Genomic DNA, 27,595 nt, shown 5'->3' with positions numbered 1-27,595 from the left:
CGATGTCGATAATGTTGTTTTTATCCCAGCACCACTGTAAACAGATATGTTCTTTAAGTGAGAAACTGCAAAATGAACAGGAGCTGGGGTGAAGGTGGGTTGCAAAGATGCTTGCATATCAACACCAAATGTGCACAGGCTGAAGCAGCTTGAATTATGGTCCATGTTTAAGCTACTCAATTGGATGTGCATATGGGCATCACCTGAACTGTCAGCTAATATTAGCTGGCACTGACATCAGCTGATCTACAGAGCTTATCCCAGCTGAAACAGGGCGAGAGGCGGGGTACACGCTGGACATATCGCCAGCCTGTTGCAGGGCAAACACAAAATAGACTAGTCTGAGCTCAATTTAATGGACGGTGTGCTTAAAAGAGCTGTTTGAACCCGTTTTTCAGCCATAGAATAGTATTTTTAAAAGCTGTTGAAATGTGTGATATCACACACACAAAGGCATCAGCACCTTTCCTTTCAAGTTAATGACCACACACCTGTGCAGGCTGGTTATGCCAAAGAAGTGCTGATTATTGACATCAAACTTGGTCAGTAGACCCGAAAGCATAGCTCACTGTTGAGTCTAAAAACCAAGTCATGACGTCTTGATGCTTAAATCCATCTTTTGCACTGGAAGACCCACAAATTAACCACCCAGCGTGCCACAGGCTGGGTCTCTGACCCAGCGCGCTGAGTGTAGTTGGTATTTGTCTTATGTCTGCGAAGGTTCTCAGTCATCCAGGTCATCGTAGTCAAAGGAGCTTGCAAAGAAAAGCGTCTGGACTTCTTTAAGTTGCTTGAAGACGTTTCACCTCTTCAAGCAAGGTGAATCACATGATAAGGTGACCCCACCTTATCATGCGATTTCCTGGTGTGGGTGGGGCCAGGTTTCACAATGAGCTCACCCGAAACCCTGCCTGATTGGGACCCACACCCGTTTTCACACCTTGGCTCATGTGATTAGAGGATCATCAGGAGGTCCTTTATCCCTCTGTGGGGGGATACTCCCACTGGGTTTACATCTGGGACTCTCCGCCATTTGACCTTAGAACTGAAGAAGCTTCTCGGATGAGAGGTGAAACGTCTTCAAGCAACTTAAAGAAGTCCAGACGCTTTTCTTTGCAAGCTCCTTTGAATAATGTCTATAGGTTTTTCTTAGTTATATATTTTACCACTGCTTACAGCCAAATAAAGGCTCGCCTTTTGTTAACTCCTGCAACTCCTCTCTGCATCCGCTTCTGGGTCCTATAAACAAAACACACCGGCGCACCCCGCTGTGACACAGCGTTTCTTTTGCCCAGAAGCAAGAGCATCAGTTTTTTAATTTTAGTCAACTAGTGATGCAAATCCCAAACTGGACACTTCAAACCCAGTGCATGGCTGAAAAAACCCAGTGCAGGTCATAGATAACTTTGGAGCACAATGTGCTTCAAAGCTCGGTGGTGTCTAAAAAGAAAAAAGTGATTCCTTTCATGAAACATACTTTCATTTGACAAACATTAGTTCCAGTGTCGTGCTGACTTGGGGTGAAAAACGAATGTATCGCATTTTGTCAGCATTTCTCCATTTGCCATCAGACTCGGCTGCTTTCTAGGCTGTCGGGAGACTTTGTGCTGCACAAAACTAAACGTTGGGTTTCATCGTGATGCTGCTGCTGGCAACATTAGATCTGCATCAGATTAACTTATCCTGGGTCAGTTATTACCACCGAAAAAAATCGCCTGTGTCTATACATTATGCACTTAATAAATTATCGTTGACCCTACGGGTTTTATTGTAAAACAAGTATGAAATGCCTTTGTGTTGCATTAAAAGGTCTCAGAAAGTCTTGAATTTAATTTGGTAAACACTGCAGAAACCCTGACTAATGGTGAGCAGGAGGAACATTTACAATCTGACCACTGACATTTAGATCAATCTGCAGCACAGCATACAGGCCACGTATAATTAAACAGGAACTTAACACTAAAATTCATTAAATCATTTTGTGTAACATATCGATTTTGACCTCAGTCTTCAGTATTTATTCCAACTAATTTAGTTAATTGCCTTTTTTTTAACAGTAAATTAAGTTGAACAAAGTAAAACATGTTGTACTCTCACCCTGCTCCCACATATGGGTTTCGTTGAGATGGAGAGCTTTAGATCGGAGGTGGTAACGAGGGAAGTGCCTGCTGTATAGACGGTAAGAGCAGCGCAAACGGAGGGATTATGCCAAGCAGTGTGCTTTCAGCTAAAATGGATGATTATTAGCTGCTTCTACACTGTTGAAAACTTTAAGGTGAAAATTGTTCGTACGCTCTCTGCCTTCATCACCGACTCCAAACTTCACCCCACCCCCATCTACCACTGTGAATCTCCCCCATTGCTCCTCCCCATCCATAAATGCAGGGATCTTGTTCCTCCAGCTTGGGGAGGAGACTCGCAGGGTTCACCTGACCCACGAGCTGACCAGCCTGGACACTCTGAGGGCCCTCATCGTGCACATGTTCCCCCAAAGGCTCACCATGGCCATGCTCAGGTAGGTCGACATCCACGAACGCAGGATATTAACACGTCTGCATGTTTATCGATCTGTTTAGATCTTTTACAAACGTTCTGCAGTGCGATATTTACACTTCATTTATGGCATGTTTTATAAATCAATCTCAAGGTCAGAGGCTGTCGGTGATTCATTTCAGCTCCATCCTCAACCAGCCACACATGAAAATTCATTTCTTTAAACAGATGGGGGATAAAAGCAGGAGAGGGCACTGAAAATGACGATGACTTATATTTTTCTTTAAATATCCTTTAAATGCCACATTTCATTTCCAAAAATGTCTAAAACAACCCTCAATTTAATGTTTTTGGTTAGCTTAGCTTGCTAATGCTGACTACTAATTTCTCTCCATGTAACCAGAGAACAACCCCAGAATTGAACTCATCATATATCATCATATTTTTGGTAAAAATGAGATATGTAGCTTTATCAGCTAGATTTAAATCAACCTTATTTTTGATCTATTTTCATTTTAATAACTTTTGATGGTGAAGTTCTACTAAAAAATTGTGAAAATATGTATTTTAAGACCAGAAATGATCACAGAGAAGATTTAGTTTTTATATATGATTTAATAACTGTTTGAATATTTGAAAACCGTGACCATCATTAGCTTGTCGTGCTGCTCTTTTATCGCTATGTTCTTTAACCAGAAAGGAAACGGTTTGGCTACCATAAGCCATCTCTAATGGGTTTTGATGTGATGGTGGAAAGTGAGCAGACTGTAAAAAGTCAACGGTCCTTGTGTTAATCTTGTGTCCATCCACACATTTTGCAGAATTACTTAAATAAAACGACGCGATTCTGCACCAAAAATCTAAAGGATTCTTCTATTTTTCATGTTAAGCCACTAAGTTTGATAAATTCAGCCTATTTTTTTTTATCAACTCTTGTCTTGGTTGCAGCAAATACATATAAATAAAAATCTCATGTGGTGTCTTTGGTTTGAAAGTTGCACTGCTGACCAACACCAATAAGCTGCCCCATTCATTTAATCTTAGCTGCAATATGTTTTTGAACACGTGTGCGTTCAGGACAAAGAACTGGGTCAAAAACATCAATAATCATTTTCATTAAGTTCTAAATTTTCATTTCTCTCTAGAATCTCCCATGTTAGTTATCCACAGCACTTTTTTACCTTTAAACACTGAACATTAGATTTCTGATTAACCTAATATCAGTCCGCTTCCAGCTGATTCTCTCATTACGAGCACCTCATGCAGTTAGAAATCCTCCTCCCACTCTCCAAGTGAACGTACATCACTGTATCATATTAGTGTGTAACAGATGCTGAAATTGTCTTTGCATGGACTGTTTATCAGTGTTTGCGTCTTTTTGTGTGTGTGCGTTGACAACTATTGATATTCAGGTCTCCCAGCACGGCTCTGTTGATTAAAGATGAGACCCGTAATGTCTTCTATGAGCTGGAGGACCCACGGGACGTTCAGGACCGCTGCGTAATTAAGATTTACTGCAAAGAGCCCATCTACAGCACCTACCCTGGACATCACAACCCACACCTGGCAAACGGAGACCTGCGGGTAAGTGTGAGTCTGCGTGCACACAAACGCCTGGAGGAAAGAGACAAATAAGCCTTGATGTTCAAAACATGGGAAATAGAGAAAGAGGGTTAAACGCTACAGGTGCATTCATGAACAGCTTCTCCCATTTTTCTCCTTCTCTCTGGCCGTGAGGACAGCGTGTGTCTACAGAACTAAAAGAATAAACTTCGCCAAGGTCAAACACTCATGTTTTTTACTCCTCAGCTGTTTTTAAGCCGCCAGGTGAGAGGCCGGGTGGGCGGCGTGGACACCCAAGTTTGTGAAGGCGATAACTCAAGAACGAGGCGACATCAGAGTTTCATATTCATATCATTGGTGTACCTACTAAAAATCTTGGATCACTTTGGGTCTGGCGAGGTGTTGTAAAATTTTGAAGTTGATAGCGGATAGCATAAGTGTTTCTACCATGTGGCCGCCAGTACTTTTATTATTTATTGTTCATTTAGATGAGGAGATTTTTAATGCTGGATTTTCTGCTTCCCTTTAGGGTTAGAAATATGATAAACATTCATGGGTAGAGAATATTTCTGCTATTTAAAATTGCAAAACACCAGTAGACCAGGAGGTTGAACAAAGCCCTAAACCAAAAGAAATATGGAGTTTGGAAATTTGCCTTTAAACGTCTTTAGAAATACAGTATCCTACTTTAATAATCAGTTCTCTGTTTAAGTGTTTTACCAAAATGCAAAGTAAGGGCAGAAGATGATCCCTTTTCTTCATTGCAGACTCACACTCTGTGCAGTCCTGTCATAAATAATGTTTCATAATTCCCTTTGAAAACTCTTATTCATATACCCTCACGCCCACATCAATCTCCCATGAAACACTGATTTTATATCTCTTTACACATGCTAGTTTGCATTACACAATGTGTTCAGGCTTAAGTTAGTTTCATTCACTCGTCGAGAGTGAGTCATGTGACTTTTTCCCAACACTGAGCCTGGACGAGCGCCAGTCTTTCACATCTCCCGTGCTGAGTGGGCTGCATGCCAGCAGACTGCAAAACTGCAGAAACACTTCTCTGAGATGACACTCGTACTCCAGTTCGTCTGAGGACTGACTCGTGGATGCAGTCTTTTAATTGCTGAAGCTGAGGTATTATTTCCCTAACTTCAAATGAAAACAGTTCCCACCGACTCACCATATGCACATGCAAGCTAGTGCTGTTCAAATAGACCAGAGAGCCAAACTACCATTACAGCCAGATTAAATATGGCATTGCTTCCACAGGAGAGCAAATGAATGCAGTGTATTTCAACCTAAACACGTCTAGGAAACAAATAATAACAATATTAATACAAGTTCTGCTTTGGGAAACATGGGAAAAATCTCCCCAGTAGTCAGTCAATCATTCAGTCAGAACTGTTAACATTTCAAGATTTAGGGATTTCTGGGATTCTGAGGGGATCAGTCTGGGAACCCATCATCTAGTCTGCTGGCTTGGCCTTTTGATGCTTTCTTTCAAGGCTTTCTGGGTGGCCAGCAGTTATCTGGGGGGACACTTCCTGTTGTGTCCACAAGTTTAATGGATTTAAAAAGCTAAAATCTTCCCAAACAAAATTTTTTTTTTTTTTACACTAAACACTATTAATAGCCGTTAGACTACAAATTGAAAGCATAATGCTAATAATCTTGTCCTTTATCCAAAGATAATGAACATCTATGCACAGATATCTCTTTGGAGCGATTCATTTTGACTCATTTTTAGATCTTCCAGAGTATAAAAGATGAACATGCCTTACAGGTTTGAAAGGTGAAGCCTTGATACCTGAATCCTTCAGTAGGAGCAGACTCATCTGATGGCAAAATAAGTTCTGATTGTGAAGAAGTCCTTCGGATGTCCTTTTTTTCCCCTGATGAGTTTATGGAATCAGTCACTAGATTCAAGCATAAGCAAGTATTTTGGAGACGTTGGGAAGGAAAAACTCCCTTTTTGCAGGAAAAAACTTCTGGCAGAAGCTTAGGATGTGCAGCCCTCTGCGAGGGGAGGAAGACAGGACAAAGACTGAGATTCAGTAATGAAATATGAAGTTCATTTTGTAAATTTTGATCAATGTTTGAGTAATAAAGGAGGCTGATGCTTGGTTAGGGTTTGTGTTAATGACTGGTCAATCACAAGTCATTAACCAAAGTGTCCCTCGGTTTCTCAGAGAGGTCTCAGTTTTCATTGTGCTATAAAACTACTGGTGTATTAAAATGTACTTATCAACCCATCTTTATTTGAGCTGATGATCAGCCGCCTGTAAATCACATCCTCCTGTCCAGCAGCCACAGTGGGATTTATTTTAACACATCAATCAGTTTCTGGCAACATAAATGTGGCATCTGCTTCATTAGCATGATTACTAATGCTTCATGCATTTTGTTACAGCAGGAGCAAAGCAAACCTTTGCATGTCATTCATTTTTCGCAGCGTTGGCATTTTCAGCACAAAACCCCGAATGCATTTTGTTGCCTCCTAATTACAGTGTGATTATGGAAATGAGGATCTGCAATTTAAAGTGTTAGAGAACGCTCCTTTTATAGGATAAAGCAAATGATGAACTAGATAAATTACATTACAGGAAGGCAGACATATGCAGCGCACATGCTGTGAAAAACGAATCTACGTATTTAACAGCTGAAGTGAGGCGAGTGCCGTCGGCAGCGGCGTGTTTTCTGACACATTTCGGTGTTTCAGTTTGCTGTCTATGAAACATCCTGGGGCTTTTTGTTTGCGTGTGTGCATGCGATTGGTTTACTGTCGGCCTGTGTGCGTGATTTGCAGCTGCCCGCTAATGCGCTGGAGGTCAGCTGTTCCCAAGGGATTGTTCCCCGTCTTCAGCTCTGAAATCTTCGTAGCGTTTTACAGTCTTATCAAACCAGCAGGCTTACCTTGAGCTGGATGTGTGTGAGGTGCATTGTCAAGGTGAGGACGAGGACGTGTGTGTGTATGTGTGAGCTTATTGAACTCTTGCCAGCATAGCCAAAGATCACTCCCTGATTGCAGGCCACAAAAGCATGACGAGGATTACTGAAGTCGGCCTGTGTGACTGGAGAACAGAATGAAGAGGAGATTGATTGGTAGATTTCCCACAGCGGGAGAACGGGCAGTTTTGAATGGCACAGTGGGATGAAGCTTTCAGGAGCGCACCTGCGATAGGCGTCTTGCGACTTTAGGGGGTGGAATGAAATGTCTGCATGTCTTCGGCGCACTTAAAGGATGGTGTCGATACGAGGCTGTTGCTAAGATACAAGATGGAAGATGATGGCCCCAGAGTGCTGCGAGGCTGTCCACTGGGTGTTGTTAGAAAAGACCCGAGGGTTATTATGTGGAAATATTGGCTTTTCAATTTGCATCATCTCCAGGAGAGATAGCTCTGTGCGTCACAAGCAATTACAGCGTCGTCTTCTTTTGTGCTTCTTTGCCGTATCTATTACTCTTCTGTCTGGTCGCCTTCAAAGCACGGCTTTTACTCACACCCTCCGCTCCCCGCTTTGTTTTGTCTTTCAATCTGACATGTGGGTCTGATGCCAAAAGATTATCCCTTCATGCACAGCCTGTCAATAAAGCATCAAGTGCAACTTAAACTGCACTCAGAGGGGCAATTTAGAGTCCTTCCTGTCAATCAGGAAGTGGCATCTATGAACTACTGACTGTTACAGTAAGTTGCCCTTTTTTAAAGAAATAGCTAGTTGTCAAGCTGATTGTTGAATTTCTGAAAAGTCAAAAACTGACAGACGTTATGGGTAAAGCATTCTAGTATCATTGTGAAATCTCTGCCTCTCCTTAACTGTGTTCAACCACAGTGAGAACAAATTGTATCCCTTCCCCAAAGTGATTAATGCCACCAGTGAAATCAGACTTGGACGTTCAGTCGCTGCTCTTCTGATGGTGCAGATAAAACCATATACAGTGCGTGATCCTTTTCCAAATCTACCCTAATACCTGCCATCAATAGATCTCTTTAGCTTGAAAACTGCCTCAAAAACTTCTGAATTGCAGACAAGAGGTTACCTCCTTTTCCCGTCCAGAGATTTGGAGAGATGTGGATAAAAGAGAGGTGACATGCTGCAGAATATGTAATGTCTTTTATATAATAGCAGTGTGATGACGTGCTATAATCATCAAGTCTTCTTCATTTTAATGCTGAACTCCACAACAACTAGCTCGCTTTCTCTGGATGCTTTTATAACATGATTTGATTGGCCTGCAGCAGCTAAATGACATTTAATCTTCTGTGTTGTGTTTGATTGAATCCACTGTGTACAAGCGCAAAACACGAGATTAAGAATATTTTGTGAATGAACTGATTAATATCATTAGAGAGTCAGGAGTCAAGTTTAGGTTCTAAACTTGTTTAGTTTGAATTCATGATTATTATATGAAGTTACCCTAACAGAAGCAATAAATAATAAATATAATAGCACTCTTCATGGCCTGTAGGTCCATTATGGTTGCTGCGTTTCATTATTCATGAATGTGAAAATTTTTAATCTCCCCGGCTCAACATCAAATTCCTTTTTCCTCCACAAATCGCACTTTTAGTATAACTTTAAATTTTAAACTGTTACTTTATTGATATTTCTAAAGAATCTCGTTATTGGATTTGAACAAGTCGTTTCAGACCTCAGAACTCCATCGAATTATTAATAACTATAATGATATTCAGCTAGGTGACGGACACCATCCTCAGTATCGCACTCTATTTAAACCTCACTTCCAGGCCCATGACAGCTGTCGTGGGATTGGAAGTGTGGACTAGAGATAAGATGGGGAAAGGACATAAAATCAGTAAAGCACTGATTCAGTCTGTTAACACACTCACAATCTGTCCAACAACCTGTGAGATTGCAGCAACTTCCACCAAAGAGTTTGTGACTATTTTGCCTGTTCATGTTCAGTAACACCACGTCTCTGAGTTCTCTCTATGCACCACCTCACTCATGCAGACTCCCAACATGTGACGTGGTATCTCTTCCCTTTGACTGGGTAAGAACGGATAAATGGCTTCAATCTCATAATGTCATTTACCAATAAACCATTTTCTTCAACATTCAACATTGGCGAGCCTCCCATGTGGCTTGAACAAAAATGAATACAGATCATTTGGTTTAGCTGCGTGACAAATCCCTCTTAGCCCTATCCAAACACTTAATGTACATTGCCTATATTATGGACACATCTTAGTATTCAGTGACTTTGCTAATGATCTAAAAGCACAGTTGCTGACTTGTTTAGCAAAATTTACTGTGAACAAAAACAGTGGAGCCGCTAAGATTTACACAGGCCAAAAGAGTTGACCTTGATTTTTGCCACTGTAATGTTATCCAGGTCTGATTCACTGAGGCAGCGGTCTAAATAAAGATGCCCAGACCGACCTTCTCGCCTCCAGCTCATCTGGGGGGATGCTGAATCATTCTCAGGCAAACCAACTGACATAATTGTCTCTAGTATATCCTGGGTCTGCCCTGGGGTCTCCTTTTAGTTAGATATGCCTCAAGGAGGCCTTCTAGTCAGATATGTGAATAACCTCAAATGACTCCCTTTGATGCAAAAAAAGCAGCAGGTCTACTCTAAACCCCTCTTGAGTTGCTGACCTCCTCACCCTGTCTCTGTAACTCTAGATCTCGTTTGGAGGAAGGTCATTTCCACCACTTATATTATTGATATTAGTCTTTTAGAGACTACTTTCAATTCATGGCAATAGGTGAGAGTGAACCGACTATTAAATTTACTTGCAGTGGTCCTAAAGCACCCCCAAAAGGATTCCCCAAGGTTCCACACAAAGCCTTCTGCAAGTTTAACAACCACTTGTGGACTTGTTGGGAAAAACTCCCACACGCCTTTAAATTTTCACGAGAGTGTAAAGAATAGATGTTCAACAAAGCCCACAATGTTCTTCCCAAATTATACTTTTGACTTGTGGGCAAACTTTCCAGCACCCTGTACTGATCTGTACTCGATGGACATGTGCTATGTAACCAGGAATAACAGTTATGTTCTTTGTTTGTAGAGGGAGATGGTGTATGCACCCCAGGACTCTCCACCCAACCGCCGCCTGAGCAATCCACCGATGTCTTCCCAGCATTCATCTTCCTCTGCTTCCCCTCCCCAAGGCTCACCGTCCCGTGCTCGTCTACTTTACAGTGGCGGAAGGCCTTCTTCCTATGCCGGGCCACACCACCACACCCACTCCCTGCCTCACCCTCACTCCCAGTCCCACCACTCCTCTCCTCACCAGCAGCCCCAGCTCCACCAGCCCCACCAGCCCCACCAGCCCCACCACCCCCAGCCGGCCTTCTGCGCCTCCTCCAGTGCCATACTTGAGCGCAGGGACGTGAAGCCCGACGATGAAATGGGGGGATCCAGAAGCATGGTGCTGCTGAGGGGGGATGATCGTGGTGGGGGCGGGATTTACGCAGACCCCTACACTCTGGGTCCAGATCCGAGTCGGCTTAGCCTCGCAGGGGGTCCTCACTCTCCTTTGCCAGCAAGAGCCGACCCATACGGCTCCTTATACCGCCGTGGTGGAGGTGGGGGTGGTGGAGGTGCTGCATCAGTGCGTTCACTCACCTCCTATTCAGCAGCTGCACTACAAGGAGAACTGATGGAAAACAGCGCTCTCTACAGGCCCGGAGGACCTCTTTATAACGATGCCTATGCTGCGTCTCTGTTGGCCATGGGGTTGCGGGTGCCTCCACCCTCCTCCCCGCAGAAGATACCTGACATGAGAGATTCCTATGGAGCAACCATGCCCAATCGGGGTTCTCCAGGGAGACAGAGTTTGCGAAGAGACTCTGTGACCTCTTCTGTGTTTGGGGAAAGTCCCAAAGCCCGGGGTCAGGGACCAGGACTGGGTCTCACCTCAGAGCAGCTGTGCCTGTTGGCTGGAGCCGGAGGGGATGGAGGTGGACCTGGAAGCTTCGGCTCACCTCTGCTGGGGAATGAGACAGAAACCAGGTACTTATCATTTTTTATTAATTGCTGGCAATTCATATGTGTATGTGTGGAGGATGTCTACTTTGTTTTCCTATGGTAATGTTAACAGACTTCATGAGTGATTTTGATAATTTTGCCATTAAAACTAGAAATTACTCGCACCTTACCAACAACCAGTTTGTGCTCAGAGCTTGGTGATCTTGCATCTCTTCTAATATGAGATTGTCAGTACTGTTTATCACTGGTAGATGTGCAGATTTATGAATCACTCCCCAGGTGCTTTATTCTTATGGTAGAGATTAGTGATCCTGAGAAGCTTACATAGAGAAACACGTGAGATTGCAGGTGAATCACGGGCAAAGATGAGGACTTCAGGGATATCTGCTTATGTACAGTTTTAAGCAAGCGCACAAGCAAGAAATTAGATATATATGAAGACAAATCGTATACAACAGTTATGACCAATCTCAAGTACTATAAAATTTGTACAGTTTAGCAGAACTGATCAATATTAAAAATATGATTAAAAAAATTATGCTACTATCATAGTTATGTAGCGGTGGCAATGTGTTTTAAAAAAAATGGATGCAGATATTTAGTTTTGTTCTAAAGCCTCAATTGTGGCATATTGCCCACTGCCATGTTTTTTTGTTTGTTTTGAAGTGATGAGAGTTTGATGGTGATATAATTTTATTTGCTAACATCAGCTAGCTTGGCTAGCAAGCTGCATCTTTAACTGTACGAGTGCAATGCAGAGAGACCTATATCTGCCATTTAGTGATAGTTTATAAACTAATGAAGTACTAGAATTGTATTTACTTTACAAAATGAAAGCACACACTTCTTAAATGTTCTGGTTTAGTGAGGTTTAGTGTAGAGCTCCCAGTGACGACACAAGTGTTGCTCAAAGTGGCCACGCCTCTAATTTCAAGTCTTAAAATACAAAAGGGCATGCTAAAACAATGCATCCATATTGCAGTTGTTATAATGTAGCAAACTATACTTAGAGGCCAGAACCATTTTTGTAGCATTTAGCACGAGAGTCTGTGGCATATGATTCACTTTGGAGCCAGCTTCATGTGCCATTGGCATGCGACACTTATTTGCTTTTTCAGTCCTGATAGCTGCTGTTTAAGCAAAAGTAGATTTATTTTTATGTGAGGAGGTAATTTCATTGATTTCATAACACAAAAAACTCAAAAGTAATCACACTTGACTTTACATTTTAAATGAGGACTAAAAACTGAGAAACCTTTTAAGTTATGTTTCATGTAAAATGTGTGTGAAACATCTGTTAGCCACCATTTCTGTGCATCTTTGAATCCAGGGAGCGTATGGAGGCGATGGAGAAGCAGATAGCCAGCCTGACCGGGCTGCTGCAGAGAGTACTGAGCAAAGCGCCTGAGGCAGAAAGCCCGTAAGACACACACTCACACGCAACAAACACGCATAGAAATCCTGTGAAAACACTTCATTTATACACACAAACACAGACACACGTTTGTCTGAAGCGAACAAATCCATTTTGTAGTTGTTACCTAGTGTACGATTTGTTCTTACACTTCTTTTGAACTAATCCAAAGCCCATTTACAGATCCATTCCTTACACACTGCCCTGAAAACTTGGAAATACAGAAAAGTACATGAAGTACGACCTACCCACATCCATAAAAAGTCTGATAAGAATTCAGTTCAGTTGATAATGTGTTAGAAAATATAACATTTACAACATTTGTAGACTGCTGGGAGATTTGCAGCGTGCAGCTTTAGCATTCAGGCTTAAAGTTTTATGTGATCGAAGTTTGTAAGATATTAATGAAGTGGACAGAAACATATTGTTAGTGTGATAAAGGCTTTTTTAACAGGCTTTACACGGCAGGCTGTGGCTGAGAGGGAATGTCAGGATGCTTCTTCATCAGAGGGTCAGGGGTTTGAGTCTTGGCTCTTCCTATGAGCATGTTGAAGTGTCCTCGGGTAAACTTTGAATTCTTCATTCGGGTACTCCCTTTAGGGCTCACCACAGCAGATCTCTATCATCCTCCTCTGCTACACCAAACCTCTGCATGTCCTTCTTCATCACACCCATGAACCTCCTTTCAGGCCTCTTCTCCTCCTGCCTGGCAGCTCCATCTTCAGCGTCCTTTGTCCAATATATTCACTATCCCTCCTCTGCACATGTCCAAACCATCTCAGCCATGGCTCTCTAATTTTGTCTCCAAACTGCTCAACCTGAGCTCACCCTTGACAATCACCTCCACCCACTCCTCCCCGCCTGCACTCTCTTCTTCACCTCTCTTTTGCACTTGCTTTGGATGTTTGACCCCAGCTTTTTAAACTCATCTACCTTCACAACCTCTGATATTTATAGTTTCATTGTTACACCTGTCTCGCTCTCAGTCACACGCATGAATTTTATTCTACTTCTACTGACGTTCATTCTTCTTCTCTCCAGAGCATACCTCCACCTCTCCAAGCTTTCTTCCACCTGATAAAAATGTCTGCAAACATCATAGTACACAGAGACTCCTGCATGACCTCATTGATCAGCCTGTCCATCACCACAGCAAACAGCTGATCCCTGATTTAATCCCATCCCCACTTTGAATCCGAGTCGCTTCAACTACACCCCTCACCTTTGTCTTGCTGTCCTCATACATTTCCTACACCAGCCTGACATACTTCTCTGCCGCTCCTGAAAGTCAATACCAGTACAGTACACTTCCCCTCCATTCTTCAGGGGTCTTGTGTTAAACATTCAGGATTAAAAAAAAAGCCCACTAGAGATCTCAATACTTCCTAAACTCCAGTCATGCATCAGTCAGTGTGCCCATGACTGATAAAAACAATTTAAGGCAAAGTGCTGTGTGTGCATGCAAAAGTGCAGCACTTTCTAAGTACCAGGCCAAGCTGTGAGAGAAACAGGGAAAGACTTATCATTGCATGTTTTGGTTATGTCGAGTTGTTTGACCAGAGTTTGTGGTGAAGTCAAAAACTTTTGCAAAGATCCAGAGAAAAGCTGTTTGTCACCAACATTAAACACCTCCAAACTGCTGACCTTTTGCCGTGAGCTTCCTCCCTGCTGTAGCAGCCAGCGCACTGCTGATGTGCTGATGAAGTTAATTCAGTTCACCCAGGGGCCACCGATACCCACTCGAGCTCTCTGAGTAGGATCGGGTTGATATTCGATCCAAATGTTGGAGCCGAGCATCCTTAATTAAGTCCTTTAATTTGTCTTTCAGGGATTTTGTATTAACAGATGAGATTGGATGGATGGATATATTTGGTATTACTGGAGCCAGAGACATGCTGACAGATGCTGTTTTTTGGTTATGTGTTTCTTGGTGTGTGTGTGTGTGTTTCTGGGAGGCATTAGAGACTCAGCAGGATAGCATTTGGAAGCCCCGGGAAGCCTCAGATTTGCTGTACCCCAACATCATTAAAACATAAGACAAATTTAAACACTGTGGGAAAATAGAAGAAGGGCAGGTTACAATCCAAGTACTGTTTATGAAACTGAAGAGAAACTGTTTTTGATTCTGTGTTGTGCACTTTATTGCAATGTCATATTAAAGAAAATGAAGCTGCTGACTGGAACCTTAAAGGCGAGAAGCCCTACTGATGCTTTTAGTTTGTAGCAGCCAGGATTCCTGTGTCCTGAACCTCCCACATTTCTTTTGAGTCACTCTTGTGGGTGTTCATTTTAACATCCAAAAACCAGGGAAACCTTTTAATAAATGCATATATTTAATAAATAACTGCAGGCCTTATCATCTCTGTTGGTTTTCCGCCTTTTTTCTGGTTGTTATGATGTGGAAAAAGCTTTAAAATTCATATGTGTTTTGCTTCAGCTGAGGAAGAAAAAATGTAAATTTATGTTAAACAGCGATCTTCCCACTACTGTAGATCATGTAGGGAATAGTGAAGGAGCGAGGGAAAAAATCCCGACTACAGCAGCACGCACACTACATTCACACATTTTCCACCATATATCAATAGCTTCTCAGTAGCTCAGTCGATAGTGTGTTCTGGCTGTAAGTACTTTAACACTTGCCTCTTCCAGGGAGAAGATTGAGTCAGCCAGTGACTGCTCAGGAACTGACAGTAAGTGCTCACTACCAAAAAAAAAAAAAGAAAAGGAGACAAAGTATTTCCTATCACTGCCTGTCACTGCTTCACACTGCTGCCTGTTTGATAGCCACATAAATTAGCTCTTTTTCCTCACACAGAGCTGCTGCTATTTCATTTTCTCTGCATAATTCTTAAGGAGCCTCATATGTGATTGTAATGGCTGATTCTGCAAGCTTCCTCATACTGTACTGTACTGTACACGCTGGCTTTTGCTGCTCTGTAACTGGTGCCCATGCTTCTTGTTTTAGCTGGACGAACTATAAAAAAGAAAGGTAGCTACTGTATGTGTTCCTGAAGTGTCTGGTACCCCCTGTCTCACCCCTTCCCTGTTTTTATCTGGAGTCCCATGAGTTCCTAGTACATGTATACATGTCATTTTGAAGGATCTGCCTCTCTGACACCTTGTGTCCTTCACTTTCCCCTTGTTCTATGGAGGGCCTAAACTGCCAAAATTAGAAATGATTAAATAAACAAATAAATAAAACTGGCTTAATAAAAAAATGTCATTAAATACACAGAAGCACATTTAAAATATGTGATATTTCTGTTTTATTTGCATTTGCATAACATGTTTCTTCGCTAGTTCACCTTTTTATTTGCTCTTCATAACCTCAGGAGACTTTTATACCTGACTATCAGTTTACTGATGAATTTAACTCGGACTGCCCATGCCAAGCACATTGAGTAGCTAAGTAATAGCCAGCTGGGTAACTGCCCCCTGTTAGTTTGTATTATACAAAGCAAATGTTAAGTATACAATCATCAGCCACTTTTTTAGGGACAGCTGCTCATTAGGGCAAAATATCAGCCAATCATGTGGCAGGAACTCATTTAGGGATGTACATATGGTCACATGGAACAACCTCCTGAAGTTCAAACTAATCATCAGGTAATTTAAGTGAATAGCCAGACTTCTTCAGGTTAATAAGACACTTTAACACACTATAAGTAAGACATGAAGTGCAGCGTCTCTGAATGCACCGTCATGGGAGCCACTTTGCGGTGCCGTAATGGCATAAGGAGACTTTGGGCTGCACTCCATCAATCGAATACGTTTCTGTTGTCAATCATAATTTTACCCTCACGCCTAAAATACTATTTATATGATAATCCAGACATATTACTCGTTGCAGTAGCTGGCTAACCTTAGCTCGCTTGCTCACTAAGTTGTCACTGGCAGACTTTTGAATTATCTGATGATATGATGATTGGCTCAGAGAATATTTTAATTCCTGTCATCCATTCTACCATCAGACAACAGATGGATCCAAATTCAACCTCACGACACTTTTTCAAATGACAGCTGTGCTCAAATGTTGCATGGAAACAGAGATGAAGAAAGAAGCCAGGGAATACATCTGGAAAATTATAATTAAATGATTCGTAAAATTGTCTATAAAAAAATAAAATGTATATTTAAAAAACAGAATCAAATAGGAAAAACAATATGTGTGTGTGGGTATAACATATCAACTACAATAAAAAAAATTTCTTTAGTGGATTATTCCTTACATTATGCACATTTTTAAACTTGAGCCATTTATTTTTTTTCTTTATTGCATTGTAATTTTGGCAGTTTTTGTCCTCCATAGTTTCCTGTGTTTTTGAGTGAGAAATCGCTGAGTTGCATTAAATTGGACACGACAAACTCTTTGTTTTGTCAAAGTTTTTCCCTTCAGCTTTTCAACTAAGGATGAATTTGCAGGCGATCAAAAGAGTTTGATGTTTGAACGTTTGTGCGTCAGAAAATTAGCTGCTTGTGGGAAACGCGGAAACATCTTTAGAAACATTGATTTCTTCACATAAAGTGTTCAGTTTTAGCCTCCTTTTTTTCCTATTAAGGATCCAAAAAGATGATATTTTGCAATTTCAATTCATATCTTATTTCATCGCAAATTACAGATAAGTCTGGATGTTCTGAGTCCCTTGCGACTTGAATTAGACTCTTCTGAAGAGTCGTTTTAGTTGTGATTTTTATATTTTAACTTCTCCCATTCACTCCAGCTGCTCCTTTTTTCTCCTGTCAGATTTTTATCTGCGTGTCTCACTGAATGATAAAAGTTAGTCAGTAATGGTTCGATTTTCTTGAGCTCTTATCTGTGGACTCTGTGCTGGCAGTTAAAAGCTTACAGAAAGATGAAGGCTGTGCTGAATTCTGGTTGACCGGGAGAGCTGCAGCAACTGTGCCCATAATCAGTTATACACAGAACCATTTCTTCACCTGTACAGGTGTCAGCATTGGGGTGTTACAGTCTTCCTCCTTGGTGTGGACAGCTGTAATTAGTTTTAAAAGAAGCCTTGAAATGCAACTCTTACACCCCCTCCTCTGTTACTAACTGACTGTCTTCCAGTTACTTTCCTTTGTCTTGTTCTGCATGATGCGTGTGTCAGAACGTAGCACTCATCGCCATTCAAGAGGATTTTCTCATTTAGAAACACTCACACTTTGTGGCTGTCTGGGAGACGCCTCTATAACGAGACTCTCGGATTAAGTGGAACTGCTGTTTTTCACTCCCGATCCTGTTTGTCCCCGAAGCCTCCCCATGCTGTTTATCACTGTTGAGTCTACATAAGACTGTAATCTCCACCTCTGACCTGCAGCACAGATAGAACTTGTCCTGGATTTCTGTTTTCAAATGTGCAAACATCCAGTATATTCTGTATTCATGCAGTCAACCAGCAGATGTTTCTCAAAATGCAGATTTCATTTGAAGCCTCTGATTTGGTAACAGTGCTCTGGGACAATTTTCTATCAGCTCTAAATGTGCTCTAAAGGATCCCAATACAAGGAATGAATGAGTTCCCTGAAATGAATATCACTTTCTGCCGGGCAGCTTTGACACCATCTGCTCCTCTGGCCCTGATGCCTCCTCCACCCTCGGGGCCCAACCAGCCTGTGACGGTGTCCCGTCTGCAGATGCAGCTCCACCTACAAAGCCTGCAGCAGAACACCAACGCCCTGCGCAAACAGCTGTCACAGCTACGCAACATGCAGGTTTGTAAACAGACAATTTTGACTGAAAACTATTTTCAAATATGCAAACTAGCGTGTCACCCACACTTTTCCCCTCCCGTGATGTCATACGTTTTTGTCAGCAAGGTTGTGCAAGCTTGGACCAAATATTAATATTAATGCCCCACTGTACAATACATTGAATAGCATTGATCAGCTCTACCTGCTTCCCTCCTTTGCTCTCTGTTTCACTGTTGGTGGGTCTCCTCGGCTCTGCGCCAGCAGCAGAGGAAAAGCAGATTTTTTAGAAAAGAACTAAAGTGAAACGAGTTCACAAAGATTAGGAGAATAATATACATTTATTTTCATCATTTATTATTATATATTGTTTAAAATGTAGAACTTATAGAATCCTTTAAGAACTAGTTTGGCTTTTTGATCCATGTTTCATATTATTGCACTTTATTTAAAAGAGCCGTGTAACCATTGAGTTAAGAGGGTTTTATCTATGTGCGGTAGCCTCAAAGGGGGATATGTAATATGTGCAGCTTGCAGTACTGTTAGAGTTGAGTCCCTCGATTAAGATAAAGGATTATTGGGGAGTTTTCCTCTAACAGAGTAGGAGCTCTTTTTGCAAACAGACCAACACACCAGATGTTGTTTGTTCCCTCAGGAGAGTAAGTTTTAACTTCAGTACATTTACCTCATAAACTCACAAATGCAGTTTGAATATTTGGGTACGTGCACTCATGCAATAGTGTGAATGGAAACCAGTTCAAGTTTTAAGCTGTGACTCTGTTTCCCAGCTGGAGAACCAGGACTCGGTGCTCGCCCTGCTGAGACAGACGGAGTCTGAACTGAGCCTCATGATGCTGGATGCCATGCGCACCCAGGAGGACCCGCTTCAGAGACAGCGCCTCCTAGTGGAGGAGGAGAGGCTCAAATACCTAAACCAGGAGGAGCTGCTCATCCAACAGCTGCAGTGAGTTTGATCTTAAGTAAGAAGCACAGCAAACAGTCAGGTGGTCTCGGTTGGTTCGGTGAGGTGAACGATTCATGATGTTTCCAGTTGTTTACGCAAAGTGTAGACAGTGTTTCCTGGTATGTTTAGCTGAAGTTTCATTATTTCCTGGTTTAAGCTTCACATCAAAATCAAACCAGGAAAAAATAACTTTTTGCATTCATCTGCTAAACGATGGTGCTGACAACAAGCACAATTTTGGGACTATTTTGTAAATGTTTTGGAAGCCAGTAGTAGATGAGTAGTAGTACATGAATAAAGTCTTACACTCAGTTTTAAAATTTGCAGGGCATCCACTGTGAATTCAGGTGTGAACAGTTACATTTTCAAAATAAAAGACATTTACAAATTTCTGTCCTTCACAGCGACCTGGAGAAGTCTGTGGAGGAGCTCCAGAGGAACTCGTCCGTGAATCACGGGCTCGTGACGGAGCAGGACGTGGAGCAGAAGAGCAAAGAGCTGAGGATGCTGGGAGAGACACTCACTGAGCTAAAAAGTAAATGCTGTCATGACCAAATCTGTGATGTTTTGTTTGTTCTTTGAATGTTCGACGCTTTAAAATCCTCTCAGTTAACGAGACTAGAGGACATAAACTACATCTGCCATTACTGATCAGGAAGCCCTTCCCTAACCCCTGGAGTGTTTAACTCCTCGACCTTTCACCTTTTGTGTTACGTCTCTGTGTTTCAGTCTTTGATCCCTCGATCCCGTTTGCTTGTTAAGTGATGATGTTTTGACCTCGTTTGCAGTCATGTCCTGCGTTGGATGAGGCTCTCATTGCTTTAGTGCGCTGTTTATATTTTATCAACATGAAATGAGACCCCCAGAAGTTTCCAGCTGTCTTTCTGTCCATCTTTCTAGTAGCACTATTCATGTGCAGTGCACCTTTAAGGTATTTTAATCACACGGTGCACACCACAGTCTGGAATCACTCTTGGGCTGGCTAAGATTTTAGTGTGGACATTAAGCTTAGCATCAAGACTCATTCATAGAAAGTCATCAAAACCATGGATGAGCATATTAATAACTGTTGTCAGACATTCTCTCAGCTGAAGTTTGATGTTTATTTCGTCTTCCTGCCGTTTGCTGCTGCCCACCAGGAACATTAACCTGTTATTGATAAGTTTAACCCTCATCCTACATCTTCCCTCTGATAATCTGTTTATATTAGCCCGACCATATCTCTGTAGCTTTATGCCACATAGAAAATTATTATATGTCAAACATGCTATGTTCCAACTTGCACTGAGGAACTGTTGGCACCATTGTCTCGCAGCACAAAAGCTATTTGTTTGAATCTGCTCTCCCGAGCTCTTGTGTGGAGTTTGCATGTTTTCTGCGACTACCTCGCACAGTCCAAAGAGATGTGTGGTAGGTTAATCTGTGATAAACTAATCGTGTGATTAGGCAGAGGATCCATAGTCGGGTCCACGACCCTCTAAGGGACACTTTCAATAGGGCATAAAAACCTGGGATTCTCCACCAGTTGCTCTTAGAAGTGAAGAAGCTTCTAAAGACGTCCAGGTGCTTTTCTTTCCGAGCTCCTTTGGTCATCAAGAATAGAAAATTGCTAAATGAAGATCAGTCTATTTCCTTGTCACCAATCCTCCACACAGCGCTGGTGTTTATTTTTACATCGTTGATTACGTCCATCGTCGTGCTTTACCTTTGAGTTTCTTTTTAGAATGAATTCAGAGCATGCGGTATCATTTTCAGATGTTAATTAGTGACCTACCGTGACTTCCTGCTGACTTCTAACTGCTAAATGTCATAAATCCTCTTTTTCATGAATTTCTGGATATTAAACTGTATTACAACAACTGAGGGAACGTTCATGCTGATCTTTGTGTTGGAACTGATTTGGATGCTTTAGTGGAACATCTGTACTGATGACTGGTTAATGAAATTAACCACTTAGTTAAGATAAAAGCTTTTTAATTTTACTGGTATATGCAAATGATACCCCACCGCTCCGCTGGTGAGCAGCTCTGTGTCTGTCGGTGCTTTTAACTTTAAACTGCAACAAATTCAAAGGAAAAAGGTTTCAAACACCTGCCAGGCTTAGCTGCACTTTCCAGCACTGTTGCTTCACCTCTGCTGTAGCCCAGCGAGACATTAACACATATCTTTGTTTACAGGATGAGACTGGATTAGCTGAAGTAATCTCCCTCTGAAAGTGGTCCCATACAAATTCATTTTTACACTTATTTGTTTTGCAAAAGGAAAAGTGCTGAGACGTGAATCTAAATGAAGCTGAAACACTTTGTTTTTAAAGCTTCGTATCATCATAATTGCGTCACTGTAATTGCAAATATTTTGTGGCTGAGGGTCCAGAAGCCAGATTTTTAAAATTTATTTTAGTGCCATGAAATGCAACAGATAAATTCCCTGTAATATTTATTACTACTACTAATGTATTTTTCTAGAAAAGCCAGCGTGTGATGGTGTAAACACTCACTAACAGGACTTTACAATCAAATGTTTCATACAAACACTGATAATCATGAAATCTCTCCACGTACAGTACTGTAGTTACAGGTCACAGTTCAGGTGCTAACACTGCCAAAATACTGTGTTTGTCCATTTTCATGTTATGCACACGCAGATTAATATTTATGAGTCTTATTGTCCTTTAATTGATATTCATGAACTTCTGTTCCTGCTGCTTTGACCTGTGTACTCATGTCTCTATCCTGAATATTAACAAGCAATTCCAAATCTCTTTGAAGCTCATTGTGTTGTGAGCCTGGATCCTACAAGTTTAACAGTGTCCTCCACTATTTTATATTTAATGTGAACTTAGAAAATGGAAAAATAATTTTTATTTAGTTGGTTTTATAAGTTCTCAGTAGGACAAGACAGCAAAAGAAAAGGGACTGAAAATAAGGAATTATTTTTTAAAAAGTCATAAAAAGTGTTGCAGGTTAGACCATAAACAGGAAGTTACTGAAAAAGAAAATAAAATCCAACAACAGGGAAGATGCATACTAAATACACACTAAGCAGAGAAGCAAAATAAGGGGCAGGTGAACCCAATCAGACCTTAATACAAACTCAACTTGGACGTCTACCTCTCCTCCCACCTTTGCACACTGAGGAGATTTTATTTATGAGTCAAATGGAAGAATTACTTATGTGTAAACCAGATACTCAGAGTTGATTTAATAAGGGATTGGGATGCTTTCTTCAGTAATACCATAATATGTCTCAGAAGCAGTTCAATTTGATTTCAATTCAGTTTTATTTATACAGCTTTAAATCACAATAACAGTCGCCTCAAGGCGCTGTTTATCGTGAGCTACAGATCGGCCAGTAATAGAGAGAAAACTCTGAAAATCAGACAACAGTGACAACATTTATAAAAGATGGAAATCGCTTGGAATCACTCACTAGTTGCAAGTTTTAATTCAATTAAGTTTTAATTCTGTAGCATCAAACAGTAAAGTAAAGATCCTACAATTTTACAGAGAAACCAGAAAAATCCAGGCACGATGAGGGGCGGCCGTCTGCCACGACTGATTGGGGTGAGAGGAGGAAAGCATGACAAAGACATGCTGTGGAAGAGAGCCAGAGATTAATGATAACTAATGATTAAATGCAGAGAGGTGTAAAGACACATAATGAGGGGGAAAGTGACTGAAGAGAAACACTCAGTGCATCATGGGAATCCCCCAGCAGCCTACACCTATTGTAGCATTAATAAGGGAGGATTCAGGGTCGCCTGAATACATGCTTTAGCAAAAAGGAAAGTTTGAAGCCTAATCTTGAAAGTAGAGATAGTGTCTGTCTCCTGAATCTAAACTGGGAGCTGGTTCCACAGAAGAGGGGCCTGAAAACTGAAGGCTCTGCCTCCCAGTCTACTTTTAAATCCTATAGGAACAACAACTAGGTCTTTATTAGGATGATGCGGTACTATGAGGTGGTAAAGAGGAGATGGGTCCTGATTATACAAGGGGCAGGATTTTAACTTTGATTTAGCAGGAAGCAGAGATCTTTACTCTCATCCAGTAAGACGTAGAGGTTATTTATTTAACTTGTTCTTGGTCATATTTCTTTAAAGTGACTGTTGTAGCAGTCGCATCATCTTCAATTTCCCATGTGCCTCACAGCCTCTAGTTTGTTCTTTATGTTTATGTTTATTATGGAAAAACAAAAAACAATAAATAAAATAATATTTTTTTAAAAACAAGGGCGGGAAAAGAACAAAGGAGGGAAGCGAAATTATAGAAAACCACACGAGGAACTAACCTCCAAAATAAAATGGGAAATAAGAGGGACCAAATGAAAAGACACAAACATCAGACTCAGATGAAGGGGAACACATTTGGAAGAAACAAGAAGTGAGAGAACAAAACATCATCAGTAGGCAAGAAAAACAGAACAATGGATAAAACAAAGCTAACATATTTAACACTTTACTTCAACCAACATCCATCCATTCTTCTACCTGCTCATGGGTGGAGAACGACTTTGTCTTTTCTGCATTTCTTTTATTATGAAAAACAGAAGAAGAAGAGTCTGAATCTGAGGCGTATACGGCTTGTTACCAACACACACCCAAACAGGACATATAAATACTACGAAGAATGAAAAACATCTACAGAGCAATATCTGTACATATGTTAAAAAAAAGTTTATGTACAGATAAGAAGACATGGCCCAGGACACGCCCCTGAGGCGCCGCCATTTCTGCTGAAATCCAACATCTCAGATCTTACAACAAGCTAACATGTCCTTACTTCTCGTTTAGCTGACCCCCGCTGAGCCCTCCTCATAGGAATCATCTGGATATGACAGGAAACTCCTGGGTGACAGAAACAGCATCCCGTCTTCCCTTTATGTCCCCTTCCCTGTAATCCGCCCCCTCCCGCCGTCCCTGCTCTCCGGCTCTATTTCTTCTCACATCAACATTTCAACATATCTCTCTGACACACAGCTTTCTGTTTTCACTGATGCCTCTTTCCTCCCCGCCCTGTGCAGACCAGTTCCCGAGCCTTCAGAGTAAGATGCGCGTGGTGCTGAGGGTGGAGGTGGAGGCTGTGAAGTTCCTGAAAGAGGAGCCTCATCGTCTGGATGCCCTGCTGAAGCGCTGCAACACCATGACGGATGCTCTCAGCACGCTGCGCAGGTACTCGAATTAAAAGTGAAATGAACCCTCGCTCAGTTATTAAAGCAGCTCAAGTATTTTCTGCAAGATTTACATCAAACCACACAGTCAGTCATCATTTTTTAGTAATTTGGTTTAGATAATACAGCTGACGTCAGTCTTATCAGGACCAATCAATTATTTAAATAAATATTTTTTTATCATTTGATTATAAAAAATAGTTTTTTCTTTATTTACAGATTATAAAAGGACTTAAATAAGGATATTAAACTACAATATATACACAACATGTGATCGAGGTTTTAGGAACGAGCCCGGATAAATCAAAAATCGTACTTGATCTCCGCTTCACGGTCATTTTCCCGTTCACCTCTGAATTCTTTTCATCACAGCTGCTCATTTGAGATCTCTCAGTAGAAGTGTCCTTATGCTTCTCCCCCTGTGATGTGTTCTGGATCGGCTCCATCGTCTAAAAACAGCATCTTGATTTCAACTTGATTTTCATTTTTTGGATGGAGCACAGGGATGCAAGTCTGGTGAGAGCAAAATGCTCAGAGTTTTTCATTTGCCGTGTCACCGTCACTCCTAGAAGTTCCCCCTCAGACACTTCAGCAGGTTACAGTAGAACAGCTGGCAGCCCCACCTGGGTGGATGAATTTAATGCATTAGACTGTGAATGTTTAACGTTGCTGCAATATGAGCGGGTGGTGTCCTGACCATCTTTGGTTCGCCACATCTGGTTTCAAACATCGAGATGGCAAAAGGCAAAAATGGTCACCTTCTGATGTCAAAAGTACGACTTTATAAACCAAGTGAGAGTGACTACATCCATCGTTTATATACAGTCTATGAGCCAAAAAGAACGATGAGCTCGTGCCACGCCGAGGCGTCTGTCCATCTGCGTCTCTACTCCCCCTTTACCTTTACTCAGAATTTAACTAAGCTTGCACAAACTGCTCACGATTGAGGTTACACTCATTTTAGAGGCAGTAACTGCGATGAGGTGATGCATCTGTTTCATCAGAAGGTCTTTTCCAACCACTAAAAGGGACCTAGTTACATCTTGGCGCCAGATGCCAACACAATATCAGGCAGGTGGTCATTATGTTTTGCCTGATCGGTATATATTAACATCTACACAGATTTAATAGAAACAAAGGCTTGTGCGGTGCTAATGACTACATAAAAGTTCTGCAAAGGTCCAGGATTGAAAAAGGATTCGTTGTAATGTGGAATCAGTGGAATGCAGCTTATATGGGATTCCCAATTATGTGTTTAAGATTAACATTTAAGGAAGTAAAATCAGAATTGATGCACGACTGCGCTGCCAAACGCTGAATAATGCCCGTGAGTCCTGTGTGAACACCGAGAACATCAGAGGAGAGCTGACGGGCGCAGCAGTCTCTCCTTTCCACTGTTGGTATTTCTGATTAATGGTTAAACGTTCTGGTCATCAGACAGCACGCCTCGTTTCTGCTGATATCAAAATGATAACATGTCATATATCGAGGTTTTTGTATTTATTTTTAATTGAAAGCAAAAGTCGAAAGTTAAAAACTGTCCAAGCAGCCGTTCGGGAACTTCAGATTAAGACGTCTGAATCCTGTAAACGGGATTATAAATCTCAGAAAAATGTTGATGCCGGATTTCTTGGGGAGCTGCAGGACTTTAATGTAAGATCAGTGGGATTAAAATATGTGAGAAACTCCTCTCCGGTACACCAAGTATGGCCAATTATTTCAGCTGTGTCATCTTTCTTCAGTTCCTCATATGCGGTAATTCAATCGTTCATGCGATGAGTAATATATCACTTACCCTCGGTGGTGATCTGCAGTGATGTTTGTTTTAATAATCCTTTATCTAACTAGGTAAAAAAAGTCTCATTCAGACCGAAAATATCATCTTGAAGATGGCAGCAAACATCGTTACATTTATAGACACAAACAAACAGACAAATAAAACTGTCACACAGAACAGATGAACCCGGGATGTGCCGGGCGCAGCTGTGTCGCTTTCAGGTTCCGACGTGGCCACGGGAGCTAATGGCGCCCGCCCCGAACGGTGATGGCACGTCTGGCAGACGTTTCAGAAGCATCTGAGGAGTAGCTCTCAGCAGCAGAGGGAAGGGCAGGAAGATATACACAGAAGTATCATAGGGAAGCCAGTTAATTTCAAAATAAAAGAACCCATTCAGAGTCAGTGCTTTACAATGCGCCTGGTTTGATTTGAAGCTTTGTGTAGATGTGACATCATATGACATCCTGATCAAAGCTCCAAGTTTGAACGGGTTCATGTGCAAACAAACTTTCAGAACCATTTTGTTCTTGATCTTTACTTGCACGATTGTCAAAAGGCAGTCAAAACATTTAATAGGAGCTTTGGGTTTAATAAGTTTGCCTGAGCTGACCCAAAGGTGGCACAACCAGGAGCAGGGTCGTATTTACGTCAACATTTACAGCTTTGTGAGCCATAAACAGGATCAGACCATAAGGGCCTCGTTCTGCTGTAACATCCTGAGACGCGTTGAAGGCTTTCTGTCCGACGCAATGAAGGTTCCTCTACAGGTGCTCAGAACAAGATTTCCAGGAGAGATCTAATTAGCAGGAGTGCTGGAGCCAGTGTTTTACAACATAAAGACTTTTTATGGGTTCAACAGTTCAAGTTTTTGATATTTGAGTTTTTGCAGTCAGTCAGCAACAGTTTGGATCATTTATGATTCGTTACCAGAGTTTGTTAAAGTAAACGTAATAAAAGCTGGTTAATCAATGACAATAGACTTCATTGTGTTAGCTGATGACCTTACCGTTATTCTGTTGTCCCCTTTGTTAAAAGACAAGTCACCGAGGGGGTGTGGAAGAGCCCCGAGGACCTCTCCAGCCAACCGCAGAAACGAGCCGATGACCTGAGTCGTACCTCTGATCTCGACATCCTGAACAGTCCTCCTCTCAGCCTCACCGATCTCAGCACCAGCGCCGGCCTGGCCAACTGGATGCCCGTGTCTGCCGGCGACGCGGACACCTCGGGCCCCGAGCAGGACATCCAGCCTACGATGACCTTTAGAAATCGAGTTCTTGATGAGCTGCCAAGCCGGCGTCCTCCTGATAAGTCTGTGTCCGCCGAAGTGCGACTGGTAATGAGCTGCTCATTATGACTGTTTTTCTTCATCTTGCTGTTGTGAACAATCTTAATGTGCACGTTGTCAGGATCGGCCAGATGGCAAATATCCATTTACATTTGAAATTGCATCTGAAGGTACTTAAATCCCTCCATGAGACCGTGTTCACACGCCAGCAGTTTGTTTATAATTCCATTTGTCCATGCAGCATTAGAAAACAAACTGCTTCTCTCTGCCTCGGTTATGTGTTT

The 27,595-nt window shown here is 41.7% G+C and overlaps 1 protein-coding gene across 9 annotated transcripts in view; it reads left to right on the top strand.

The window, feature by feature from the left end:
• The window catches only part of LOC120723060 (SRC kinase signaling inhibitor 1-like), a 134,594-nt gene that overhangs the window by 90,678 nt on the left and 16,321 nt on the right, over positions 1-27,595 (top strand). For 8 of the 9 annotated variants that reach the window (XM_040014348.1, XM_040014350.1, XM_040014347.1 and 5 more), the window contains 11 exons: positions 2,386-2,515; positions 3,906-4,077; positions 10,095-11,041; positions 12,348-12,437; positions 15,081-15,121; positions 15,397-15,420; positions 17,983-18,143; positions 18,908-19,083; positions 19,488-19,618; positions 24,103-24,250; positions 27,062-27,359. In XM_040014348.1, coding sequence (XP_039870282.1) covers positions 2,386-2,515; positions 3,906-4,077; positions 10,095-11,041; positions 12,348-12,437; positions 15,081-15,121; positions 15,397-15,420; positions 17,983-18,143; positions 18,908-19,083; positions 19,488-19,618; positions 24,103-24,250; positions 27,062-27,359 — 2,318 coding nt within the window. The remainder of the gene's footprint in view (positions 1-2,385; positions 2,516-3,905; positions 4,078-10,094; positions 11,042-12,347; positions 12,438-15,080; positions 15,122-15,396; positions 15,421-17,982; positions 18,144-18,907; positions 19,084-19,487; positions 19,619-24,102; positions 24,251-27,061; positions 27,360-27,595) is intronic. The other variant, XM_040014349.1, reaches the window with a different exon arrangement.

This window comes from Simochromis diagramma, unplaced genomic scaffold, assembly GCF_900408965.1.
Source record: "Simochromis diagramma unplaced genomic scaffold, fSimDia1.1 OVJJ01000669.1, whole genome shotgun sequence".
In the NCBI taxonomy this organism is placed as follows: domain Eukaryota; kingdom Metazoa; phylum Chordata; class Actinopteri; order Cichliformes; family Cichlidae; genus Simochromis; species Simochromis diagramma.
This window is presented reverse-complemented; position numbering and strand designations above follow the sequence as displayed.